This window comes from Budorcas taxicolor, chromosome 10 (genome assembly GCF_023091745.1).
Source record: "Budorcas taxicolor isolate Tak-1 chromosome 10, Takin1.1, whole genome shotgun sequence".
In the NCBI taxonomy this organism is placed as follows: domain Eukaryota; kingdom Metazoa; phylum Chordata; class Mammalia; order Artiodactyla; family Bovidae; genus Budorcas; species Budorcas taxicolor.
Genome location: NC_068919.1, coordinates 51389284 through 51414187, shown reverse-complemented (window position 1 = coordinate 51414187; position 24904 = coordinate 51389284). Strand labels below are relative to the sequence as shown.

The 24904-nt window shown below is 36.3% G+C and overlaps 1 protein-coding gene across 1 annotated transcript in view; it reads left to right on the top strand.

The window, feature by feature from the left end:
• The window catches only part of TCF12 (transcription factor 12), a 402539-nt gene that overhangs the window by 295292 nt on the left and 82343 nt on the right, over window positions 1-24904 (top strand). The window contains exons 7-8 of the mRNA XM_052646128.1: window positions 8270-8405; window positions 12793-12845. Of these exons, the coding sequence (XP_052502088.1) occupies window positions 8270-8405; window positions 12793-12845 (189 nt within the window). The remainder of the gene's footprint in view (window positions 1-8269; window positions 8406-12792; window positions 12846-24904) is intronic.

Below are 24904 nucleotides of genomic sequence, written 5' to 3'. Positions count from 1 at the left end.
CTTTGTTTCCTTGTACACCCCTCCTGCTCCCTCCCCAATTAATATATTGTCCAAAATGTTGGTAATGACTTGGAACTATTCAGGTTGCACAAAGCATTTAATGAAATCTTGTCTTAGACAAAACACTAGAGAGGATCATAATTAATGTCTCATTTTCTGCCAGTTGCTATTGATTACTCATTCAAGATCCCTTTGTTCTCGGAATGATAACAACTGTAGTTTGCATTGCTATCTAATGAGATTCTCAGGATAGAATTCTTTAACAACTTGCTGATAATTGCTAACATATCCCTGGAATTTCAATGTAAATGAATTTGCATCATAATACAATTATTTCACAAATGTCAGTGTTTTCCAAATTCGAGTTTTATTACAGCCCTTCTTTAAATCATTTGTAGAAAGTTAACAGAAGACTGATATATTATAAAAGCCCAGCACTTATATTTTGCTGAGTTCCTCTTCACTCTCTGAGATTTTGATTTGGTTATGACACGAGGTGAGACGCTGCTTTGTCACTCTTGAGTTGTCCTGTCTCTGAAACTTCAAATGGACTCACAGCTGAAATGTACTGTGATGTTTCTAAATTAAAAGACGGTACTAATTCTGCTTTTAAAACAGTTTTGTTTCTTTATTTCTGAGTAACAAAAGAAATGCATAGCATAGTCTAAAAAAATCATCTGAGGGAATTCCCTGAAGGTCCATTGGTTAGAACTCTTTGCTTTCACTGCCGAGTACACAGGTTCGATCCCTGGTCGGGAACTAAGATCCTGCAAGCCACACAGCACAGTCCAAAAAAAAAAAAATCATCTGGGAAATTTCAACAATTTATATATTCTGTTTTATCATGATTTTTGTTTTATATCTTTTTGTGTCTTTAACATGTCCCCTCTCAAAAGGGTGAATTTGGGAACAGCTGCTTGCTTTTAATACATAATGTATTAAAACTGAATACTATTTCAGGGGTGTAATATAGGCATGAAAGAAGTACTATAGAATGAAGAAAGAGCAGAGGTTCCAAGAGTCCATATTAAATATTTAAATTTTTTGACATATGTAACTACAATATTGGATACTCCCATCTTACTTTTCTAGAAAGCAAATTATTGTTAAGTTAGTGCTTCAAATTTTTAATCATAAAATGAGGCTTATTTAATCTGATCGTGAATAGATGTGAAAATATATGTAGTACAGCATTTGGACTAAGCCATTTAATGGTGAAAAGTCGTTTTGAGGAAGGAAGTCTATGTTTATCAAGATTTCAGATTCTTCCCTCTTAAGAGTAAAGAGTATCCAAATTATTACAGTGTGATTTTGAATCCTCCTGGCTACTTATCAGTACCATTTTCATATATTATATTTTCCTGTGGTCCTGTTAAATTGCATTCATAGTATGTTCCAGTGTAATTATGAAGAAGTTGCATTAGTAAACGATGCTGGCCTTGCCCACTGCTTTATACCTCTTCTTTACATTTTTGGTCAGTATCACCATGAAGTGTGTTGTTGTTGTTAGTTAGTCAGTCATGTCCAACTCTTTGCAACCCCATGGACTGTAGTAGTCCACCAGGCTCTTCTGTCTATTGAATTCTCCACGCAAGAATACTGGACTGGGTAGCCATTGTCTTCTCCAGGGCATCTTCCCGACCCAGGGATCCAACCCAGGTCTCCTGCACTGCAGGCGGACTTCCTGTCTAATCACTCTGAAGAACACTAAATAGTCTTTTCAGGTTCACATTTTAGAGTCCCAAGTTTCTCACGCACATGAAGAGGAAGAGGGAACTTAAAAAATACTGCACAGGCTACTAAAGTTCCATGTAAAGAAATGGGAATTTTTATTTAGGCTAAAAGTATGTCATATGTAATTTAAAATAAAACTTACTGTAGGTTTTTATGATAATAATCTAGGCTATCTTAGTGTTTCAGGAATAACCCTGTATTAATTATTCCTTGGTAATTAGATTGATTTCTCACAGATGGAGTTTCTAGATGACTATGAAAAAGATTCTTTTTCTTGAAGCATGTGTTAGGAAATTTAGTGCAATGCTATTTCAGAATACTAATTCTGCCTTGCATAAGACAGCAGAATAAAGCTGCTTTGTCTGCTTCTATATCCTCTGGGATACTTGGGTATTCTTTTTGACTGAGATACCTCCAGGACAAGATCAATAATGCTTCTCATTTGTTATAGGCAGGCAGAAAAATCAATAGTATGAGCTGATATGTAATTTTATTTTAGGAAAAATTCAATAGATTATTATGTGCACTTTAGTTTTACCAAAATGTTTAAAGAATCAAAGGAAAAAAAAATGGTTTAGTTAGTGTATCAAGTCCTTGGAGAGAAAACCTTGTCTTAAACTTCTCTTGTGTTTCTTACAGTACTAAACATTTCGTTTTAGTTGGCAAGATGAAATATCATCTTGTGTTCTTAAGAAGAAACACTTTCTCCTTCATTTACTTTGCCTAATCATTTCGATCATGGTACAGGTAAAACAGGAGAACTGGTTATTTCTGTGATTAGGACAGCTGGGTGGAGGACAGCAGCATGAAGAACAACTTCTGTGGCTTTCTTGAAATTATATTAACTAGAGAAAAAGAAGATAGGGTATTTCCTAACCACATCTCCAGATTTGTCTAAGAGGAAGGAGAAAAGTATATCATCGGTGAAATTGGTAACAAGTAAACTTTTTTCCCTAAAAAAAAATTTGTTCTTTTTTTTCCTTTATTTCATGTATATGTACAAAAATCTACAGTATGTATTTTATAGGTAACTCAACTTTAGGATTGTAATTCACAAATTCATTTATATGTCACTTAACATTTTTTCAAGTTACCTTTAAAAATGGTAATTGGACTCCTAGACTGCTGTAGAAATTTTGTTGTAGTGAGGAAAGAGCCTCTTCAACAGAACTAGATTCAAATTGGGTCCCGCTTCTTGCCCTCTGTATAATATCTCTGTGTAATGCTTAATACAGTTCCAGTAAATATTATCTGAGATGGTATATTTGATAGTATGCTAGACTGGATGGCATCACTGACTCGATGGACATGAATCTGAGTGAACTCCAGGAGTTGGTGATGGACAGGGAGGCCTGGCGTGCTGCGATTCATGGGGTTGCAAAGAGTTGGACACGACTGAGCGACTGAACTGAACTGAACTGAACTGAACTGAGTGTACCCTTGATATTTAGTCTGATTTTCCCCCAGTTTTTTGAAAAATTATAAACCCATGGAAAAGATACTAGAATAGTACAATGAATATCCATGTACTATTAATCAAGTTTCATCATTTAACATTTCACCATATTAGTGCACACGCATTGCTTTTTTTCACTCAATATATGCCTATATTTGTTGGTCTGTAAGCTGTAATGTGGGTTTGTGCACATAAACGTACATACTTCTGCTGAATCATTCTGAGAATAAGTTGGCATTTCTCTGCTTATTCTTGATCTAGGTTGATACAGTTTAAGTCTGTCACTTTCCTCTTTGGATTTAGCCTCTAATTGTCAGCCGTTTCTCTGAGGGCTTGTTTATTCTCTCTTCTATTTCCAACATCCTATCTTACCTTCACCATTGAGAGTTATAACTCAGCCATCTTGGATTCAGAGCAGCTGAGGTCTCCTTACTTTGTACCCAGGAAACAACAAAAAATGCCCTTCATCTTATTTTCATTCTTTTATGATACTTAGAATATGGTAACCTATGGGGAAAGAAAAAATGAAATTGAGTTTTTATTTTTCACAAGGGGCTACAACCATGCCACTTACTTTTACTTAAGCCTTACTTACTTCTCCAGTAACCCTCTGAACTAGTTAGTAATATAACCATATATAGAAAACAAAGCAGATGCATTAATGTTAGATAATTTGCCCAGAATCTTATAGTGAGGATTTGAACTCAGGTACCTAACTCCAAAGCCCATGCTGCTTCCAGGACATCCGAGTTTTTACAGACATTTACTTTTAGGAATATAAGAAATACATTTCCTGTTCACCTTTTAGATTAAGTTATGCCTCTTTTCGGAGAAGGCAGTGGCAACCCACTCCAGTACTCTTGCCTGGAAAATCCCATGGATGGAGGAGCCTGGTGGGCTGCAGTCCATGGGGTCGCTAAGAGTAGGGCACGACTAAGCGACTTCACTTTCACTTTTCACTTTCATGCATTGGAGAAGGAAATGGCAACCCACTCCAGTATTCTTGCCTGGAGAATCCCAGGGACAGAGGAGCCTAGTGGGCTGCCGTCTATGGGGTCGCACAGAGTCAGACACGACTGAAGCAACTTAGCTGCAGCAGTAGCAGCATGCCTCTTTTGGTCTTTGTTATGACTCTTACTGGAATTCTTGGAAGAAATAACTCACTGTCTACATTTCATTCACCTGTAAGTACCTATTGTTATCTTACAACTTAAGCACACAGACTTCTTTACCATGCTCCAAACACAGTCCTTTGTTTCTCCATCAATACATTGCATAGGAGTCTATTATTATTTTCTGAGAAGGACTACATAGTACATAATTTAGACTTTCCAGACCATACATTCTCTGTTGCAACTACTCAACTCTTCCATTGTAGCACAAAAACACTATAACAAATACATAAATAAATGAGTGAGACTGTGTCCCAATAAAAGTATTTTCCAACAGGTCTTATTTGACCTGTAGGCCATGGTTTGTTGACCATGATATTAATCATCATCATTTTATATGCCCATAAATATATAAATTCTAATTTATATGCCAGGGAAATATTGAAAGGAACATTGTTGAGTGACATATAAATACCCATCTCCTCTCATGTATTTTACTTGTTTATGTGGATGCAACAACCAGTTTCATATGTACCTTCTGCATTAGAAAACACAGATGAAGCAATAAATATATCAGGCACCTTTAAACATTGTATCATGAAAGTCAGTTTAGTGGACAGAGAACATCCTATTAAAAGACTAGTGATTTCTTAAAAGAAAAATTTCAAGGTACATGACCCCTGCCCTAAAACATATGGTAATAATATGTTCCATCTAGCATATTCTAGCCATATTCTGATTGCTATTTGAGGAATGTTGAATGTGCCTAGCACAGGCAAAAAAACAGAAACAACAAAACAGATGTGACAATGGAAATTTTAGTATAATACATATAGGAGACTTGATGATTCCTGGGTCACACTATTCTCACACAAATAACATAATCAGGAGATCCATTTCTAATGATTTGTTATAGAAATAGAAAGGATGCATGTGTTATTTACATTTATATTTATTGTTTCCTCATTTTTGTCATTTCTCCTAGAGATAGTTATCTTAAGGGGAACTATTTCTCCTTCATGCCTATTAGTCAACACCTTTCTTTCCTAATCTATTGAACCTTGTATCTGTTGAAATTTTTGTGATTAATTCTAAGTAATTACATTGATATTATGTAGTTTTTTCATATACACATCATATTATCTGTTGTTTGAAACTCTCCTTTCCTCACTTTTTCTCTTAGAAGATATCAACTCCATTCAAAGAATCACTTACCTTTTGAGAAGTCTGAAAAAGTTGTCTGCTTAACTATAAACATTTCTGAAAAAATACAGTGATCTTTGGCTCATTTAGTACACTGGTTACTTCATGTGTATCCCAGCATTGTTGAGGAGGCTTTTTTCTTTAAAAAAACAAAAAAAAACTGAAAAATGAAGAGAGAATATATAGCAAAACATGAGATGCAGTGATTAGAAGAAAGTTTATAGTTGTAAATGCCTACATTTAAAAGAAGAAATATCTTAAACCAGTAATCTAACTTATACTGTAAGAACATAGAAAAAGAAAACTAAACCCAGAACTAGCAGGAGGAAGGAAGTAGTAAAGATTAGAGCAGAAATTTTTAAAAACACAGAATAGGAAAACTATAGAACCAACAAAATCAAAAGTTGGTTCTCTGAAAAGATCAACAAAATTTACAGATCTTTAGCTAAATTGACTATGAAAAAGAGTCTAATTACAAAAATCAGAAATGAAAATAGGGGCGTTACTATTAATCTTACAAAAATAAAAGGGATTTTAAAAATACAGTGAACAATTGTATGCTAAAAAATTAGACACTCTAGATGAAATGGACAAATTCCTAGAAATATGTACACCAGGAAAACTGAATAAACAGCAAAATCTGAATAGAATTAAAACAAGTAGTTTGGCAGTTTCTCTAAAAGTTAGACATAGATTTACTACTGTGTGACCCAGCAATTCCGCTCTTGTGTCTACCCAAAAGAATTGAAAAGAGTTACTCAAATAAATTCTTGCACACAAATGTTCATAGCAACTGTATTCACAATAGTCTGAAGCTGGATAAAACCAAAATGTTCCATCAGTGGATAAATGCATAAACAAATTACAGTATATCTGTATATACAAAGGGATGAAGTTCTGATACATGCTACAACAAGATGAACTTCAAAAACGTTATACTGAGAGAAGCTAGACGCAAAAGGTCACATACTGCATTATTCCATTTATTTGAAATATTCAAAATAAGTTAAGTCCAGAGAGACAGAAGCAAATTAGTTGTTGTCAGGGGTCGAGAAAAAAGGGAGGAATGGAAATGACTGTTGAATGGATATGGAATTGCTTTTTGGGGTGATGAAGTGTTCTGGAACTAGATGGCGATGGTTGCACAATATTAAGAATGTACTAAATGTCACTGGTTGGAAATACAATGGTTAATTTTATGTTATATTAATTCCACCTCAGAGTTTTAAGCTGAAACATAAATATTATTTAAAATTATTAAGTAGCATGATAAACCGAAAATGAAAAATGACTAGTGTTATAAAGTTCTACTGATTCTTTCTCACCAGAGCTGCGGTTTATTTCTCTGTGCCTTTATGATACTCAGTAGCCAGAATGACAGCCACCAAAGTGTGGTGATAACTGTAAAGGTTATTAAATATGGGGTGGGAGAATACTAAATATGTTAGTGAAGTCATAATTGTTTTCATTTGAGAACCTCTTCTCAAGTGCATCTAACAGGCTTTCCAGTTGAGGTCTTCTTTTTCGCTCAGCTTCCAGAAAGCTTGAAAACAAATTCTGCTACATTGACATCGTTTACTTTATGATAGGGTCAGTTGATTAGCAGGTCAGGGCTGCTAAATCACTGGATTTCAGTGCAGTACTTGATAGAGTGTCATGATGTCTCTGTGGCATATGTTAGAGCTCTCTCCTCAGCCTTGTCGTCCTGGACAGATGGTTATTATGGATCAAATATAGCAAGATGGATTTTATTAGAGATAAATGTTAAGTCTTGCACTTGGAACCAAAGAACACACACACTGAACAAGGAAACCATTGGAGGGATGTTACTTAATAGCAACTTGTATAATGAAGAGTAACAGGGTGTGATCTCTCTTAACCTCTCAATATGAGCTTGGTAGCACAAATGTGTTGTTTAAATGTAGTCTCAGAAACCCCTCTGCATTAATAAGACTACATCTGGGGCATTATTCTCCATTCCCTTTTCCAAGAGACTTTGACAAATGGAAAATAAATTTGGAGGTCTGTGTCAGGGATGGTGGGGCAGGGATGGTGGGGAGGACATTCAAACTATGCCATGAGACACAGCTGATGAAAACAGGAATGGGCTAGTCTTGAAAATATTAGTACTCTTTTAAACAATGAGAGCTCTCCATAAAGAAAAAAGAAATGGGAAAAAGAACAGAATTGACTCCCTTGTGTGCTCATGAAAGCATTCAAGCAAAGACTGGGTGGACATTTTTCAAAAATGATCCTAATCATTAGAGTGGAAGTACAGGGGATTTCCCTGGTGGTCCTGTGATTAAGAATCCATCTTGCAGTGCAGGAGACAACAGGTTCAATCCCAGGTCGGGTAACTAAGATCCCACATGGCACTGAGCAACTATGTTCTTATGCCACAACTAGAGAATTTGTGTCCTACAACAAAAGATCCCACATGATGCAACTAAGATCCAACATAGCCAGATAAATAATAATTATTTTTTGAAAAGAGTGGAACTACATACCAACTAAAATATTCTTTCAACTCTAAGATTGTATGAATCTACATAATTTCTAAAAAGCAGGCAACATGAGGACATGAGGATGGGCAAAAAGAGAATACACAGGGTTTAAACTAATAAAATTCAAACAAGTACTTAGATACTTCTTAAATTCAAAGCATTGTTCAAGTTACCATAAATATTTTGAAAGTGATGTCATTTTCAGATTTGGGTCCATAATCAATGAGAAGGTAACTTGTTTCCTTGGCCTTGTTTTATAGTCTAGTCTCCTGAGACAAGATCTAGGGCTTGGAAGCCCAGCACAACTCTCTTCTTCAGGAAAACCTGGGACACCCTACTACTCATTTTCTGCCACAAGTTCCAGGAGAAGACCACTCCATGATTCTGCAGCACTTGGTAAGTGTATGACACAACAAACCCCATTTTAAAAATGTTTCTTCCCCACCATCACCCGTTAGTTTATGCTTCTGGCTACACTTCTAATTAGAAGGAATTTGATTTCTTGGGTGTCATGATGATATTAGGGCTTATTTGCATAAAGTGAAGTGAAGTCGCTCAGTCGTGTCCAACTCTTTTCGACCCCATGGACTGTAGCCTATCGGGCTCCTCCGTCTATGGGATTTTCCAGGCAAGAGTGCTGGAGTGGATTGCCATTTCTTTCTCCAGAGGATCTTCCCAACCCAGGAATCGAACCCGGATCTCCCGCATTGCAGGCAGATGCTTTACCGTCTAAGCCACCAGGGAAGCCCTTGCATAAAGTAGTATATACTTAATAAACAACTTAATATTTTTATTTGGTCATCACCTTAAGAGGAACTGAATAGTGGAAAATGGAGCTTTAAAAATGGGACTAGTTTTCCCTCTTGTAATAAAAATATCATGTACTAATATTAATACCTTATTCTTGACTACAGTTGATATAATGCTGAACAGTCTGCAAAATGGTTTTATAATATACATTCTCATTTCATTCATATAGCAGTCCTACTAGGCAGTGGGCATAATACAGGCTTTAACACAAAACTGAGGCTCAAAGGAGGATATATTCATATACCTAGTAGGTGGTTTATGCAGACTTTCTGACTCCAAGTCCAATGTTCTTTGCATATTCATTGCATCTATTCCTCAATTTTTTAAAAGTCGAGGTAAAATTAACATAAAATTATCCTTATTAAAGTATACAATTCAGTGACATTTAGTATATTCCCAATGCTATACAACCATTTTCTCTCTCTGGTTCCAAAACACTACCTCAAAAGGCAACTCAGTAACTATCAAGCATACACCTCTCATTTTCCTTACTTCTTTCCTTCATGTCTTGTGTGTAGCCTAAGCAGGCCAGTCTGTTTCATGTTGCTGCTTACAGCAAGCCTCAGATATACTCTTGACACCCTATCCAGTCAATGTTTAAGTGTGGGAATTTTGGATTATTCTTACAAAGAATCCTTCATATGAGAAAATTGAAACTGTAAAGCATGTTTATATTGAGGATAGGCCACCCTCTAAAATAAACATAGTCGACCGAAAGAAAACAGGTCCTAGCTGTTTATTCCACAAATACTTGCTATGCTTCTAATTTGTATATCTACCTGTCAGGGGCTTTCCCAGGTGGCACTAGTGGTAAAGAATCTGTCTACCAATGCAGGAGACATAAGAGACATGGGTTTGAGCCCTCTATCAGGAAGATCTTCTGCAGAAGAGCATGGCAACCCACTCTATTATTCTTCCCTGGAGAATCCCATGGATAAGGAGCCTGGCGGGCTACAATTCATAGTGTCGCAAAGAGTCGGACACGACTGGAGCAACTTAGCACACAGGCATCTCTGTCAAACCCAAAATTTGGTAAAATATTCCTAGCCTTTGAGTCTAGAGTATGCTTGAGGGTATAAAAGGACACAGTGATGGATTGTCATATTAGTCATAGAGATCTCTGGTTAGATGTGCCCACCTCTCCTTATAGGTGATTGAGTATTTGTGCTGTTGGAACAAGCCCCTGTGATATAGACCAATATACTTATTAAGGGAATGGTAAGATATAGTATCTTTTCTCCATCTCCACTTCTGTTTCCCACCAAATCAGTTAGTCAGGGTAAAAACATGCTTTTGACTCTAGATGTGTCAGTGTCACTCTAGAAAAACATCTTCTTAGAATGCTGTGTGAGCACACACTGACAAAAAGCACTAATATAGGCTAGTATACTGTTACTAAAAGTTCAGGGAGGAAATGAGCTACTGGAATATTGAGGGGGAGGGGAGGGAGTTTATTTCATAAAAACTGAAGCTTCCCAGAAATTAAGGCTTGTGTATTCATTTTTATTTTGATTATGATGTTAGATACTATGGATTCTCTCTTTTATGCCAGGTACAGTATTATACATACTATATAAAAATTCTAGTAAGTTATAATATTAACCTCATGTTACATGGGCTTTCCTTTGTGACTAAGCTGGTAAAGAATCTGCCTGCAATGCAGGACATCTGGATTCAATCCCTGGGTTGGGAAGATCCCCTGAAGAAGGGAAAGGCTACCCACTCCAGTATTCTGGCCTGGAGAATTCCATGGACTGTGTAGTCCATGGGGTCGCAGAGGCGGACTGAGCAACTTGCACTTCACGTGTTACAAATGAGGAACCGATATTCAGGAAAGTAAGCAACTTAGCCAAAGCTTGGTATTCAAGGAAGCCCACTCATCTCCTATGTAAATACCATCTAGTAAATTATTAGTCATTCCACTCTTCATTGTTATTTCTCAGTCTTAGATACTCTCTCTTGGTATTGCAGTTACTCATAAAATCTCTGGAAGGATTTCAGAGATAATCTATACCAATTTTAGCATCTTTTCAAAATATTTAGATGCTTTAGAAAATCAACATTCTGCAAAACACTAACTTAATAATTGATAATAGTTTTGCCACAAATTTTAATATAAACCTAATAATAATGGCTAAAATTTATTGTGTCACTTTCTGTTAGGTACTGCCGTGAGCATCTTTCTGTATTCCCTTTATTTCAACAGGTCCAGGAAGTTATTGTAGATAACTGAGGTTCAAAGAAGTAAAGTAACTTGCCCAAGCTCACACAGCTGCTATATGATGGAGCTGAAATTTAAATCCAATCAGCTTATTCTCTTAACTATTATACTTTGAAACCTCCCAAAAGTGAAGTCTGTATTCTAAATTCATGATTTTGAATCCAACATTTATGTATGTAATTGTATAATGGCAACTAATGATTAGATTAAAAATATAAAAGAAAAATTTCCATTCCCAGGGCAGAGAAAAAACTGACCTAATCTAAAGAGCAATGTATTCTACTGCTAGTTATCCCAAAGTAGAGTGATGGGCTTTAGATTTATAGGAACAGTTCAGTTGACTCTCTTTATGTATATGGACTGTGTCTTTTGCTCAAGGGATACTGTATTAGTTGTGAAGAATTGGGTTTTAGAAAAAGCCTCCCAAAGAAAAAAAATTTTGCTGGTAAGTTTTATAAATAAAGAGTGTGCCAGATGTTGTTTATCTTTGGCACTTTTATTTGAAGGAAATATAGGCTGCCTCTTGGTAGGAACCAGATGCTAATGAGTGTTTTTTTCTCTCTTTATTGTATATAATTTTTCCACATATTACTTATGAAGTTGCTTTTTTAGCTTTGCAGCCTCCTGGTATATTTACTATAAAGAATCCCAGCCCTAATTTAAGTGAATTTCATTCTTTCTTAAACAATTGCATGTTTTACTCTCATATTATTTATGGCCCAGGAAAATACCATTTTTTCAGTTCTAACTTTTATAGTTTTCAAAAGCATTGTAATTAATGTTAGCCTTCTTATGTGTTTGTCTTCTTAATGGCAAACCCATCTGAGAGATCCTGAATTGGATCCATTATTTGTGTATGATTGGAAGGCTGCATTTAACACCCATTTTTTACAATAAAACAAGTAGTAAATTTTAAATTTTACAGATAGTACCAAGTGAGGCTGGGTAGGCATATGAAAATATTCATGTTATCCTTTAATAAATAATCTGTATCTTAGAAAGAAATATACTTTAATTGTTTCTTAGAAATAAATATTAACATCCAAGAATAAATTGTATAGAAATTAGTGCTGAAGTTTCCATTTTAACCACATATTGTTACAGGAAATATTCTTGTAGAATACTTATAGGATGATATCATATATGACAATGCTTGTGTTTAATAGTTTATGTAACATATCTCAGATATTAGTATAACCTTAACTTTCCAGTTATTAAATATTTCAAATTTTTAACATAATAATTTGTAGCATAGCATTAGCTTTTAGTCTATTTAATATGCTTTTAAACCTAATTCTTAGTGTGATATGAACATTAGATTTGTGTCTCTCTTAAGGAGTCATATTATTAAACTGACCTGTTGCACCAAATGCCCATCTGCAGATGAAACTGAGATAATGATGTAAAGTGCCTAGTAGGGAGCCTTGTACATAATAGGTACTTAAGAAATATTATTCCCTTTTCTCAAACATACTTATTGGTTTGTTATTTTCTCTCTTGTTTTACTTTGTTTGCTGTCATCTTCCCAGACTTACGGGATATGTATTTCAGAGTACATCACTTCATTAGGAGTACTTGTTTTACACTAGAACTGGTTAGGAAGAATGGAGCTCCAGTCCCTCTATTCCCTTACTTATTCCTAAATCCTGGAAAACGAGGAAGGTACTAGGAGGGAAAATTCTTTCCTGCTCATTTGAAGTCTGAACTTTTCTAAAACAAATACTGATGAAATATACTGTTTCCCATGTACAGATCCTTTGCAAGCAAAGAAAGTCAGAAAGGTACCTCCTGGTTTGCCTTCTTCTGTAAGTACCACTTATTTTTATTTTTTTGACTTTGTGGTAAGCAAATTAATTTCAGGTATTCAGTATCTGCACACTGTCAAGATACATTCAGTTGGTGTCAGTAGGCATACTTCACATAGTAATTGTTCTCTGCTTCACAGAATCATTGATTGAGTTAAATCTGAATTCAGTGTTAGGTTTTTAGATTTCTTTGCAATGATTTGTAGCTTACTCATATGCTTTCACTCCGTGTCCCTGTCATTTGAATTCCCCTCTTGGGAAGAGGACTAGGCCGGTAGCTGTCAAAGAAGATCTCCTGTACAGGTCTTTTGATGTTTAATTAGTCATTATGTTGCTGAACAGGAGGACAGACAGAGATTAATAGCTGAGAATCTTAGAAATTTACATTTGTAATAATCCCAATGGAGCTAAAGACATTAGGATTCGACGGACATGTTCGGCTCAGCTTGCCTCAGTAGGACTGAGGTTATTAATATGCATAAATCACCAAGTCAGATGTTCATTGTGAATCTCTTGTGGATTTTAAAGCCTTCATTAAGCCTTTCCTAACTTCAGCCTAGCATCAGGAAAGCTTTCGAGAAACTAGTTTGTTGATCCCTCTTTGCTCAAAAATGTATCCTTTGAGAATAAAGAGCTTCATGAGAATAAAAAGGTTGGAAAGGTTTGGTGAACAGTCATTAATGGCCATGATAATCTGATGCTGTAGGGGTGTTTGCACTGTTAAATATACTTTATTCTCTTAAAGAGTAAAAGTATTTGTAAATGAACCTACATCATAAATCCACCTACAATTTAAAAATCCCTGGTGTGAGAAGGGGAGATTTTCTTCCTCTCCCTTTGCTTAGAACAAATGGGGAGTGGGGCTTTTGGATTGAGGCCGCATGCCTTGTAGGGTACATCTCTTTGTTGTGTAAATGGATGTTGGCCTTTTATTTGGCAGTACTTAACACATGGGCGCAGGTGCTGCTGGGTGAGTCACAGCTCATCCAAGTATACACTGAATGGAATATCCGGCTTGGCAAGTAGTAATCTAGAAGGAGCAGCATGAGTCTGAGCTTTTTATTTTTTATTAAGGCTGAAGTAGAGATACCATGTTTTTGGTTGTTTGCCTTCCTTCTTTCGTATGTTCTTCCCCCGCCTTCTCTTCTGTATGATACATGAAAACTCGAATTTGAAATCCTCTTTGAAATTCACTTCCAGATGGATCTGAGTTTTATGCAGCCTAGGGCAGCTGTGCTCTGAACCTGCAGCCTACCTGGAAGGTTGGATTGCAGCTGCAGGCATTCCTAAAAGCTTTTGCTTGCATAAGCACTTGGGCCCACTGGAGGCTGAATAGCTGCTTGATAAACAAAATGAACACAATGCCTCAAATCATTATTCCCGAAGACAGGATTTTTTTTTCAGCAACAGCTAAAAATAGTTGAGCAATTTACATTTTAACAGTTGTGTGCTTTGCAGGGGTAGGTGGTTCCACAGTAGAACATGATTTCTGCTAGATAAACAGAAGTCATATTTAAATCTGACAGAACTGCTAAAACATGGAAGGAAGTGTGCAGTCTTTCTGGTGATTTGTTACTATAATTCTATAAGAGTAACAAGTTAAATTACATATTAATATTTGGTAGAACTACACAGGTTTTAAAAAATACCAAATTAGTAGATGAAAAATTCATCTCATTTCTTTGCCTTATAATATTTTAAGAAACATTATCTTTTTGCTGTTTCATAGTCCTTTCATTTTTAAAACAAAAAGGCAAATAGGACAGAGCAGCCTGGAAAGAGAAGAGACACTGGAGGTCACCAGTGTTCCTTATGTCCTAATAGTAACTGCATTCACTGCCTGGAGGTAGTTCTCTATATTGTCTCAGGTCTTAAGGATGAGCCACAGAGAGAGAGAAAGTGAATGAATTGTGATGAAAGGTTGATTTATTTGACAACCACTAGGCTCTCAAGTCAATTTCACAAGTCAAGCCTACTTATATATATTGTATTACTAGCTACTTTATTGAGGATTTATTAGATATGTTTCTATTAAAATGATTAGAAATTATTATTTTCAGTTCTTAACATCAGCATTGAACATGATCATACTGCTTTGAAACCATGCTGAAAATAGTTTCTCAAACATGTTAAAAGTTATTAAGAATATATAAATAATAAATGCATTTTAATTGAAAATATACTTTAGATTAAATGCTGTGTTGAAATCTCAAGTTTTAAAAAAAGAATTTTTTTGAACTCAAAACTAGTACTTTGATAAATGATACTAAAATAACAAACTGAGAACACTTATGGCTACACTACTTACCTTTTCAATGTCTAAAACAAAGGGAATTTAAAACATTGGTTTTCTATTTGGATGCTTTTATTGAATATATTTAATTCATAGGCCTTTTACAGTGTGAATTGTTTAAAAATGGGTATAAAAATGAAAATGGACTATGTATATTTTATTTCATGGTCATTTGTAGATCTTACTTCCCAAACTAGAAACTTCACCATAATATTTCAGATGTCACAGTTTGCTGCTGGTCCAGTCTTTAGTCATCTGTAAAATGCGTGTTACCTCTACCAAAGAAAGTGGAAGAGCTAGGTTAGTACTGCATCGCTCACACAGCTCTGGAAAAAGCAGTCAGGGTTACTTAACATGCCAAACTTGGATAACTACATAATTTGACCACAGACCGTTGGCTAGAGGCCTTTTCTTTTTATAAGCATGCTACATATTTAAGTATCATAGTTAACAAACCTTAGCTCTTCCGTTCCTCTCTGCAGAACAACTGAATGGTAATTTCTGTCTGTGGATAAAGGTCTGGTAACAGTGTATTGACATTATTAAAGCAGTATGGTCAGTGAGGTTAAGAAAACAGTATGTTCAGATCTGCTGTCTGAGTTATTGATTGGTTGTATGACCCTGGACTTGTCAGTTAGCCCTTGAGAAGTTTGGACTAAGTTCCTTTCAAGTCTAAAGTATTACATTCTTAGGGTTTTAAAATTAATATGCTCAGTACATAACCAAAAGGCATAACGGGCATAGTTTTCTTCTTACCAATGAAAAAATGGTGTTCTTAAATTAAGCATGTAAGTTTTCCACTTGTTTCTCTAGACAGGTTGAAATATTGAACAAAGTGAACTTTTGTAGCAGAACTATAGAGTGATACCTGGAAATTGAATTTGATCATACATACACCATCATTGCCTGCAGGGAACTAGTGTGACAAACAAGCATTTAGCGAATTAATTGTATATACTTCAGTGAGTCGAGTAAAAGTGTGGACCAAGTACTCTGGAAACAGTAAGTAGAATTAACCCTGCCTTAGGAAGTACTAATGGCATCAAGAGTTAACATTTGAACTCTTGTTTGACAAGATTAGCAGCAGTTGATACAGATAAAAAGCATAGACATGTGAAAAAAATAAACACATTCTGAAGCCACATCTAGAAGTACAGCCTTAACTGAGTTCTATACCCGATACAGCCTTCATGCATTTCCTATAAGGCAGGCCCACTCTCCCATCTAGAGATGACTGAGGAATACGTAAGACCAACTCAGATACAAAAAGGGATAAATTGTTATCGTACTCTAGCTTGGATAAAAGCGTAAAGCCTCCTGGCCAATAGATAATGGGAGGCATTTGTAGTTGTTAAGATTATCTGGGAGTCTTTCTGAAGGCATGGGTGTGCTTTGACTTTGCAGGATGTCATCCTTCGTTTTTAGGGCTCCTGAACCTCCCCTCTCCTCCTCTAACCACTAACTTTAGTCTTTGTTCTTTGTATGTACACAAGCTGTTTTTTCATCTGTATCAGATCTTTACTGAAATAAAACATTTGAGGGAATTTTGAAACACTGGATAGGGATTGAAGGCAATTGTGTTTTGTTTCCTAATAATTTGCGGGAAAAGTTAAAACATTTGCATTGTATTTGTTACCGTCCTTTACAGTCTCAATGTCACTTTGTTAGAATAACACATATCTTACCTGTGTGGGGTTCTGTGCTAACCATTATCTGTATCATCTTAATCTTTAACTTTGTCACACAAATATATAACTAATATCCTCTTCTTACAAATGAGGAAATTGAGACTTAGGTATTAACTTGTCCAAGATTACACATACTGCCAAAAATTATAACCAAACTTAGTATCAAAGACCATTTTCAATTTGAATGTTAAAGCACACTGTGTATTTTGGCATACTCATAATATGCCTTGGTATATTACATTTAAAACAGTTTATTCTGTCAGTTATGTTTTTCTTGATCAAACTTATTCATTGCTTTCTTATTTAAAGACCTATCACCATCTGAAAGGATGATATAGAAAACTAGCACATACTTCCTCCTCAAGCAGATGGGTTTTGTCTGGCCTCAGCTGCTTTTTGTTTTGTAGTCTTAGAGAAAGCTTTTAAGTTCCCTGAATACCAAGTTTCTGTTTGTGAAAGGAGATAGTAATGCTTATCTCAAATGTTAGTACAAGGGTATTATGTGCCTAACATGTGCCTGGTATATAATAGACATTCAGCAAATGTTCCTTTTTTTTTTTTTGCTAGTTCTTACCACTACAACTAGAAGTTTAAAGGAATTTTTACCATTTCATGTTACCTCACCCCACTTTTTTTTTTTGACTGCTTCATGAGGCTTATGGGATTTTAGTTCCCCAACCAGGGATTGAACGTTTAGAAGTGAGAGCACAGAGTCCTAACCATTGGACCTCCAGGGCATTCCCATACCATACTTGGTTGAAAAGCAAGGAAAAGTTTGAAAACATAAATATTATGATTATTTTTATAAAAAAGTAATATATGCACTTGGAACATTGTGAGTAGTAAATTGCAGCCACTGTTGTTAAGAAAGCATTTCTTTTCAGAAAAGAAACCCATAAAAGGAGGAAAAATTTGTTGAATCAATTCCTGCTTAGAATTCATGCTAATTATTTTTTGTTTTCTGAAGTATCAAGAGTCTGTACTTTCTTCTTCCCTTTATTCTATCATTGGTTGAAAATCTTTATGGTCCTCTGAAGCATTTTTCAGATGGAGGGAAGTTTCAGTTCAGTTCAGTTTAGTTCAGTCGCTCAGTCGTGTCTGACTCTTTGCGACCCCATGAATCGCAGCACGCCAGGCCTCCCTGTCCATCACCATCTCCCGGAGTTCACTCAGACTCACGTCCATCGAGTCCGTGATGCCATCCAGCCATCTCATCCTCGGTCGTCCCCTTCTCCTCCTGCCCCCAATCGCTCCCAGCATCAGAGTCTTTTCCAATGAGTCAACTCTTCTCATGAGATGGCCAAAGTACTGGAGTTTCAGCTTTAGCATCATTCCCTCCAAAGAAATCCCAGGGTTGATCTCCTTCAGAATGGACTGGTTGGATCTCCTTGGAGTCCAAGGGACTCTCAAGAGTCTTCTCCAACACCACAGTTCAAAAGCATCAATTCTTCAGCGCTCAGCCTTCTTCACAGTCCAACTCTCAGGTCCATACGTGACCACAGGAAAAACCATAGCCTTGACTAGACGGACCTTAGTCGGCAAAGTAATGTCTCTGCTTTTGTATATGCTATTTGTTCTTTATTTCTTGACTTGATGTTAGTATTTCCAAAGAGATTTTTTTTTTAACATGCTGCAGAAAATGCAGAATCCTGAAATAAAAAAGACATGATACACTTTACAGATTTTTATCACCAGAAAGTAAACACCTAGTCATATTTCAGAATGCCTTTAAACCCAAATTGTGATCTTGTTCAATAGCATTTGAAAGCATCTTTTGAACAACTTGTCATGCCCTGCATCAAAATGGCAAATCTTAATTCATTTTCACTGTAATTGATGTTGACTTAAAAAGTAGTCACAACCTAAAATGTAAGAATTATTTTTTATTTGGTAGAGATTTTTAGGACTTCAGTGACTGACATCCTTGTTTACTGATTTGGCAGGAAATACTGCATTTCTCCCTGGTTTAGAGTCCCATGCATAGACTGATGACTGTTTGTTTCTTGGTCAAATATGCTAGTCTTTGTCCTCTATCTGTAAGTATGTATATATTATTCAACAAAAGGTATAACAGTTTATCAGATAATTTCTTCGCTTTAATTTTTTTGAGTTAAACTCCAAAGTGTATTTTATCTCCCCTGCCATTATGAAAAAAAAATTTTCTGATACTTCCCTCATAAGAAACTTTATTATTTCTTAAATCCAAGTAACTTAAACACCACTTTTTCTTGCTTTGCTGTGGACAGGTATAGAGTTCTGTAACTTTTGGATTGGTCATTGAATATAGTTTAGGAAATGATGCCTTCCTTTCTCCCAAACTTTTGTGGGAATTAATTTTGTTAGGAATGGCTTTTTTTAGTTAATGTGGATATTTTGTCATTTTTAATACTGAATTTTCTATTTTAGGGACACCCCTTGAGATGAGCTGGAGATGTTTTGAGTTGTTTCTAAATCACAGAGACCACTAAACATGTCTAAAGATCTAGCATTCTCATGTACATACTAAATATAATTAGAAAAAATATTAAGTAAAGTCATATTAAATTCTGAGGGTGGCTAAAGTGAGGATTTTAATAGAAAAGAGAACAAATACAACTCTCTGGAGCTGATAGAAATTAATAACTTAGAAAATCACCATTTAAAAGATTAATGTTTATCTGAACCAGTAAGAAAAAGATCAAGAGTTAGAGAACTATAGAGATATTGTTACCTCCAGTCTATCCACAAAAATAGTGAGATGAGCAGCAAGTACTATACTTTCAAAGAGAATGTTCTCTGGAAGTCACTAGGAAGCTAGAGTAACAGTGTTTTTATAGACAGTTGATTGAGTCCCAACTAGCAAGAATCCTAGTGATTCTAGAATAAATAGTATTTACAGGCAGCACCAGCTTCAGCTGAACTTCATAAAGTGAACACTCCAGTTTCTGAACACGTGTTGGAATAGCTGTTTGCTTAGCTCCTTTAGCTGACAATCCTGTAGGATATACAACTAGGTACTTAAGAGTCTTATTTCAGACTGTTAGATAATCTGTCTCTATTTGAAGGCTACCTCTATATAAAATTTTCAAGTGGCTGATTCTCTGACCTTATAGATCCTTCGAGCAGAAAAATCTTAGTATCTAAAGGGAATGGTTCTGTAATCTATTCCAAACTTATATTCGGTTTAGTCATTGAATGAAAGATTTTCTTCATACATTAGTGAGAAGAAATAGCCACTGTTTATACTGACAGTAACTACTGTTCAGAACAGTGTCAGACTTGTATCAGTGTAGATAACGGGCTTTTAATCCATATTTCTAAGATGTTCATTTTTGTGACAAGCCAGCCCATATTTGATATGATTTTAAATTAAAAAAGAGAGAATGAAAATTTACTAGCTAGTGAGTCCAGTGATCCAGTTGTTTGTACTGATGTGATGGTACAGCCACATTGATATTTGTTGTTTTCTGACCTTTCTTTGTAAAGAAAGAACATGCTGAATTTCACCAGCTTTTGCAATTTATTGAACTCCTCAGCTGCTATATTTTAGATTTTTGAGATATTACAAACCAGATGTAAGATAGGACTCAGCGTGTGTTTGAGAGAGAAAGAGATTTGTATGGCTTTTAAAGTGTAAAGTATTAGTTGCTCATTCGTGTCTGACTCATTGTGACCCTGTGAACTGGAGTCCTCCAGGCTCCTCTGTCCATGAGACTTTCCAGGCAAGAATACTGAAGTGAATTGCCATTTCCTTCTCCAAGGGATCTTCCCGACCCAGGGTTTGAACCTGGGTTTCCTGTATTTCAGGCAGCTTCTCTACCATCTGAGCCACCAGGGAAGCCCCTAAAGGATATGTGGTTGAATTCTATAAATGCTTTTAGATTTTTAAGCCCACTGATGTGTCATTCAACATCAGTAGAACCATAAAGTTTTTTTGGTTTTGTTTTTTTATCTAATAAAATACAGGATTATTTCTTCAAGTATAGGAAACAAGGTATAAATTCAGAAGTTCTAGATTTTATCACTGGGGATGTTTAGAGCTCTAGATTTTGTTCTAAGTTAAGGAAGATATTTACATCCTAAGTAATTTGATGACATGAAATTGGCCATCACTAATATTCCTTTTGTTTAGTGATGATTTTAGTTTGAAAAGTCATTTACTGTACTCCTATAATAATTTCAAGAACTGTAGGACTTCCCTGGTGGTGCAGTTGACGGGGATCTACCTGCCCATGCAGGGGATATGGGTTTGACTCCCGGTCTGGCGAGATTCCACATGTTGAGGAGCAGCTGGTCCCTGCACCATAACTATTGAAGCCCACATGACTAGAACCCATGAGCCACAACTGCTGCGCCTGTGTGCCACAACTGCTGACGCTTGCATGTTTAGAGCCTGTGCTCTGCAGCAAGAGAAGCCACCCCAGTAAAGCCCAACACAGCAAAATAAGTGAATAAAAATTCTTTTAAATAATTTCAAGGAATGTAATATATACTGTATAGATAAGTTCATAGTTAGACTTCTAAGAATTTTTAAAACACTGCTAGCTCCAGGATAGTTTTCTTATTCTCCACCCCCCGACCCACGCTGCCCCTGTGTTTGTATTCATTGAACAAATTTTAAATGGAATAATATTTTTTAAAATTTTCACTGTGCTGAGTCTTCACTGGGGCAATGTGGGCACCTCCCTAATTGCAGAGTCCAGGCTTAGTTACCTCAAGACTTGTGGGATCTTAGTTCCCCAATCAGGGATTGAATCCACATTCCCCTCCACTGGAAGGCAGATTCCTAACCACTGGACATCAGGAAAGTCCCTAAACAAATTTTAAAGGGTTAGCCCTTCAAAGTTTGGGGTTTTTTTAACTACCTGTGTTTAATTAAATATATAACCCAATATGGGAGAAGGGGATGACAGAGGATGAGATCGTTGGATGGCATCACTGACTCTATGGACATGAGTTTGAATAAGCTCCAGGAGTTGGTGATGGACAGGGAAGCCTGGTGTGCTGCAGTCCATGGGGTCACAAAGAATCGGACATGACTGAATGACTGACTGAACTGAATTATATATCTATAATATGGGAATATTTTATTAATTTTCAAAAATAATTTGGTTCTAGAAGTTGTTTCTGGAAATTTTACACAACCAAAATTTAGAAACTAAAACTTCACTTGTAAAATCAGGTGGTGAACCATATTTGGCCACAACTATGATGTGCGAACCCCAATGGCACCCCACTCCAGTACTCTTGCCTGGAGAATCCCATGGATGGAGGAGCCTGGTAGGCTGCAGTCCATGGGGTCGTGAAGAGTTGGACACGACTGAACGACTTCACTTTGACTTTTCACTTTCATGCATTGGAGAAGGAAATGGCAACCCACTCCAGTGTTCTTGCCTGGAGAATCCCAGGGACGGGGGAGCCTGGTGGGCTGCCATCTCTGGGGTCGCACAGAGTCGGACACGAGTGACGCGACTTAGCAGCAGTAGCAGCAGCAGCAGCAGCATTAAAGAACATAAGTATATGCCTAGAGTAGATATAATCTTACCTTCATAAATCTACTTCCTATGAAATGCAGACCCAAAGAGAAAATAAAGTTAAGTATTTTTTAAGATATATACCGTTTTTTTTCTTTGTTTGCTTTTAGATCGTTACTTGATACTCATTAGTCCTGTCATCATTTGCTTAATTTCCTGGGCACATACAGACTTTCCAGGACAGTTATTTGCCCTAAAATGTACCTGACTAGGATAGTTGAAGAACCTTCATATGTAAAGTAGGTGCTATGATGTCCTAATTTTTCTAGAATTTAAATGTCATTTTAGGTAATAATATACAGAATAGTTTATGGCATCAAAAATAAGTCCATGTAGAGATATATTATTAAATGTTTATTTGAAACAGTTGAGTTCAAAAAGTAATTTAACTTTGACATAAACTACTATAATTTTTTCCTTGAACTTACATATACATGTCCCCAGTCACCATATTCTTTATCCTGGTTCAACTTCCTCATAGAACCCAAAGCTAAAAAGGTAGTTCCTGGCAGCTTGAGAATCAGTTTGAACCCACCCGTGCTTGTGAAACAGGTAGCGTTCAAACGAGACATGTCTCTCTCTAAACATAAAAGCTACATTCAAAACTTGAGAATCTTTACTCAGATGACTAGAAAACTAACTTTTTTGTTGTTAACTTCTATAAATTTAAGTGAATATTTATGGTTCTTATTAGTTTTTTAGTTTTTTGATGGCTAGTGTTAATAATAAATAATTAGTAAGTAATAAAACTTAAGGCAGGAGGAGAAGGGGACGACAGAGGATGAGATAGTTGGATGGCATCACTGACTCGATGGACATGAGTTTGAGCAGTCTCTGGGAGTTGGTGATAGACAGAGAACCCTGGCGTGCTGCAGTCCATGGGGTTGCAAAGGGTCGGACACGACTCAGCAACTGTAGTGAACTGAACAAAGCTCAAATTTTCTGACTTGAACTTGATAATTTTTTAAATGTAAAACTTGACATTATTTGAAATAAATCTATCAATATCTTTTCAACATACTTATAAATTTTTAAAATCAGTTATTTGAATGAGAATTAGAAATTCATTGCTACTAGAGTGGAATGTGTTTAGTAAATCTCCACTGAGAAATTTAATTCATGCAGATTCATTCATTCAAGTGAATTCATTCTATTAAAGTTAATGACTATAGAGTGCTTATCGTGAATTAAAAATTCTTCTAGGCTTTAGATATTTAAGTAACAATAAACCATGGATCTCATACTCTGTCTTCAAGATGCTTATAGTCAAAAGATAACTTTGACCTTTGGAAATAAGCTAACTTTAAAATTTATTTCATTTGAGAAATTATTACCCTCTGGGAGTGTAGTGGAGTATCCAGGACATGCTTTTTGAATTAAATTAAGAGGATAAAAATAAATACTGTGAAGCAATTATTTTATGTTATCTAAAACAGGGAACATCATCTGTTAACGACTTTCTGCTCCAAGCTGTACCTTTCAGCTTCCTCCTACTCTGACTATTCAGAGCATCAAAAATAAGTTAACTTGCTTTTTTGGTACAAAACACTGAACTATTTGTCCTACTTTTTCCCCTCAGTTAGGGGTTCCCTATTGCTCAGTTGGTAAAGAATCCGCCTGCAAAGAAGGAGACCCCGGTTCAGTTCCTGGGTTGGGAAGATCCCCTGGAGAAGGGATAGGCTACCCACTCCAGTATTCTTGGGCTTTCCTTGTGGCTCAGCTGGTAAAGGATCTGCCTGCAATGCAGGACACCTGGGCTTGATCCCTGGCTTGGGAAGATCCCCTGGAGAAGGGAAGGGCTACCCACTCCAGTATTCTGGTCTGGAGAATTTCATCTACTGTATAGTCGGTGGGGTCTCAAAGAATCAGAGTGAGCGACTTTCACTTTCCCTCAGTTGTGCAGTTAACTCCTAGTGACACAAAATAATAGGAATAAATTTGTGCCCCAAATGGTAAATTACCAGTAATTCAGCTATTAACTCTGCAGTGTGCAAGGACTGATGTAATTAACAATGTATGATCATGATCTTCATATGACAGATCACTATGGAAAACCATAATATAGGAAACCTTTCTCTAAAGGGAAAAAAGTTACAGTTTCATTGATATAAAAGTAAAACAGTTGTTATTTTCCCATACTAAAATTGGCTTCAGGAATGATCATTTCTTACCACCTGTTGCTATCTTCATTATCCAAATCACTTTTATCTCTTTGCTGAATTAAGGAAGCATTTTCCCAAGTGGGGCTTCCCAGGTAGCTCAGTGGTGAAAAATTTACCTGCCAGTGTAGGAGGTGCAGGAGACCTGTGTTTGATCCTTGGGTTGGGGAGATCCCGTGGAGGAGGAAATGGAAACCCACTCCAGTATTCTTGCCTGGAGAGAGGCAAAAGAAAATTCCGTGGACAGAGGAGCCTGGCAGGCTACAGTCCATGGGGTCGCAAAAAGTCAGACACGACTGAGCGACTAAGCACACCACACACACTTGCCGATTGGCCTCCCAGTTTTCCTTAAATCTTTTTTTTTTTTAGCACAGGCCAATCCTTTTAACATTTAAGTATAATGATA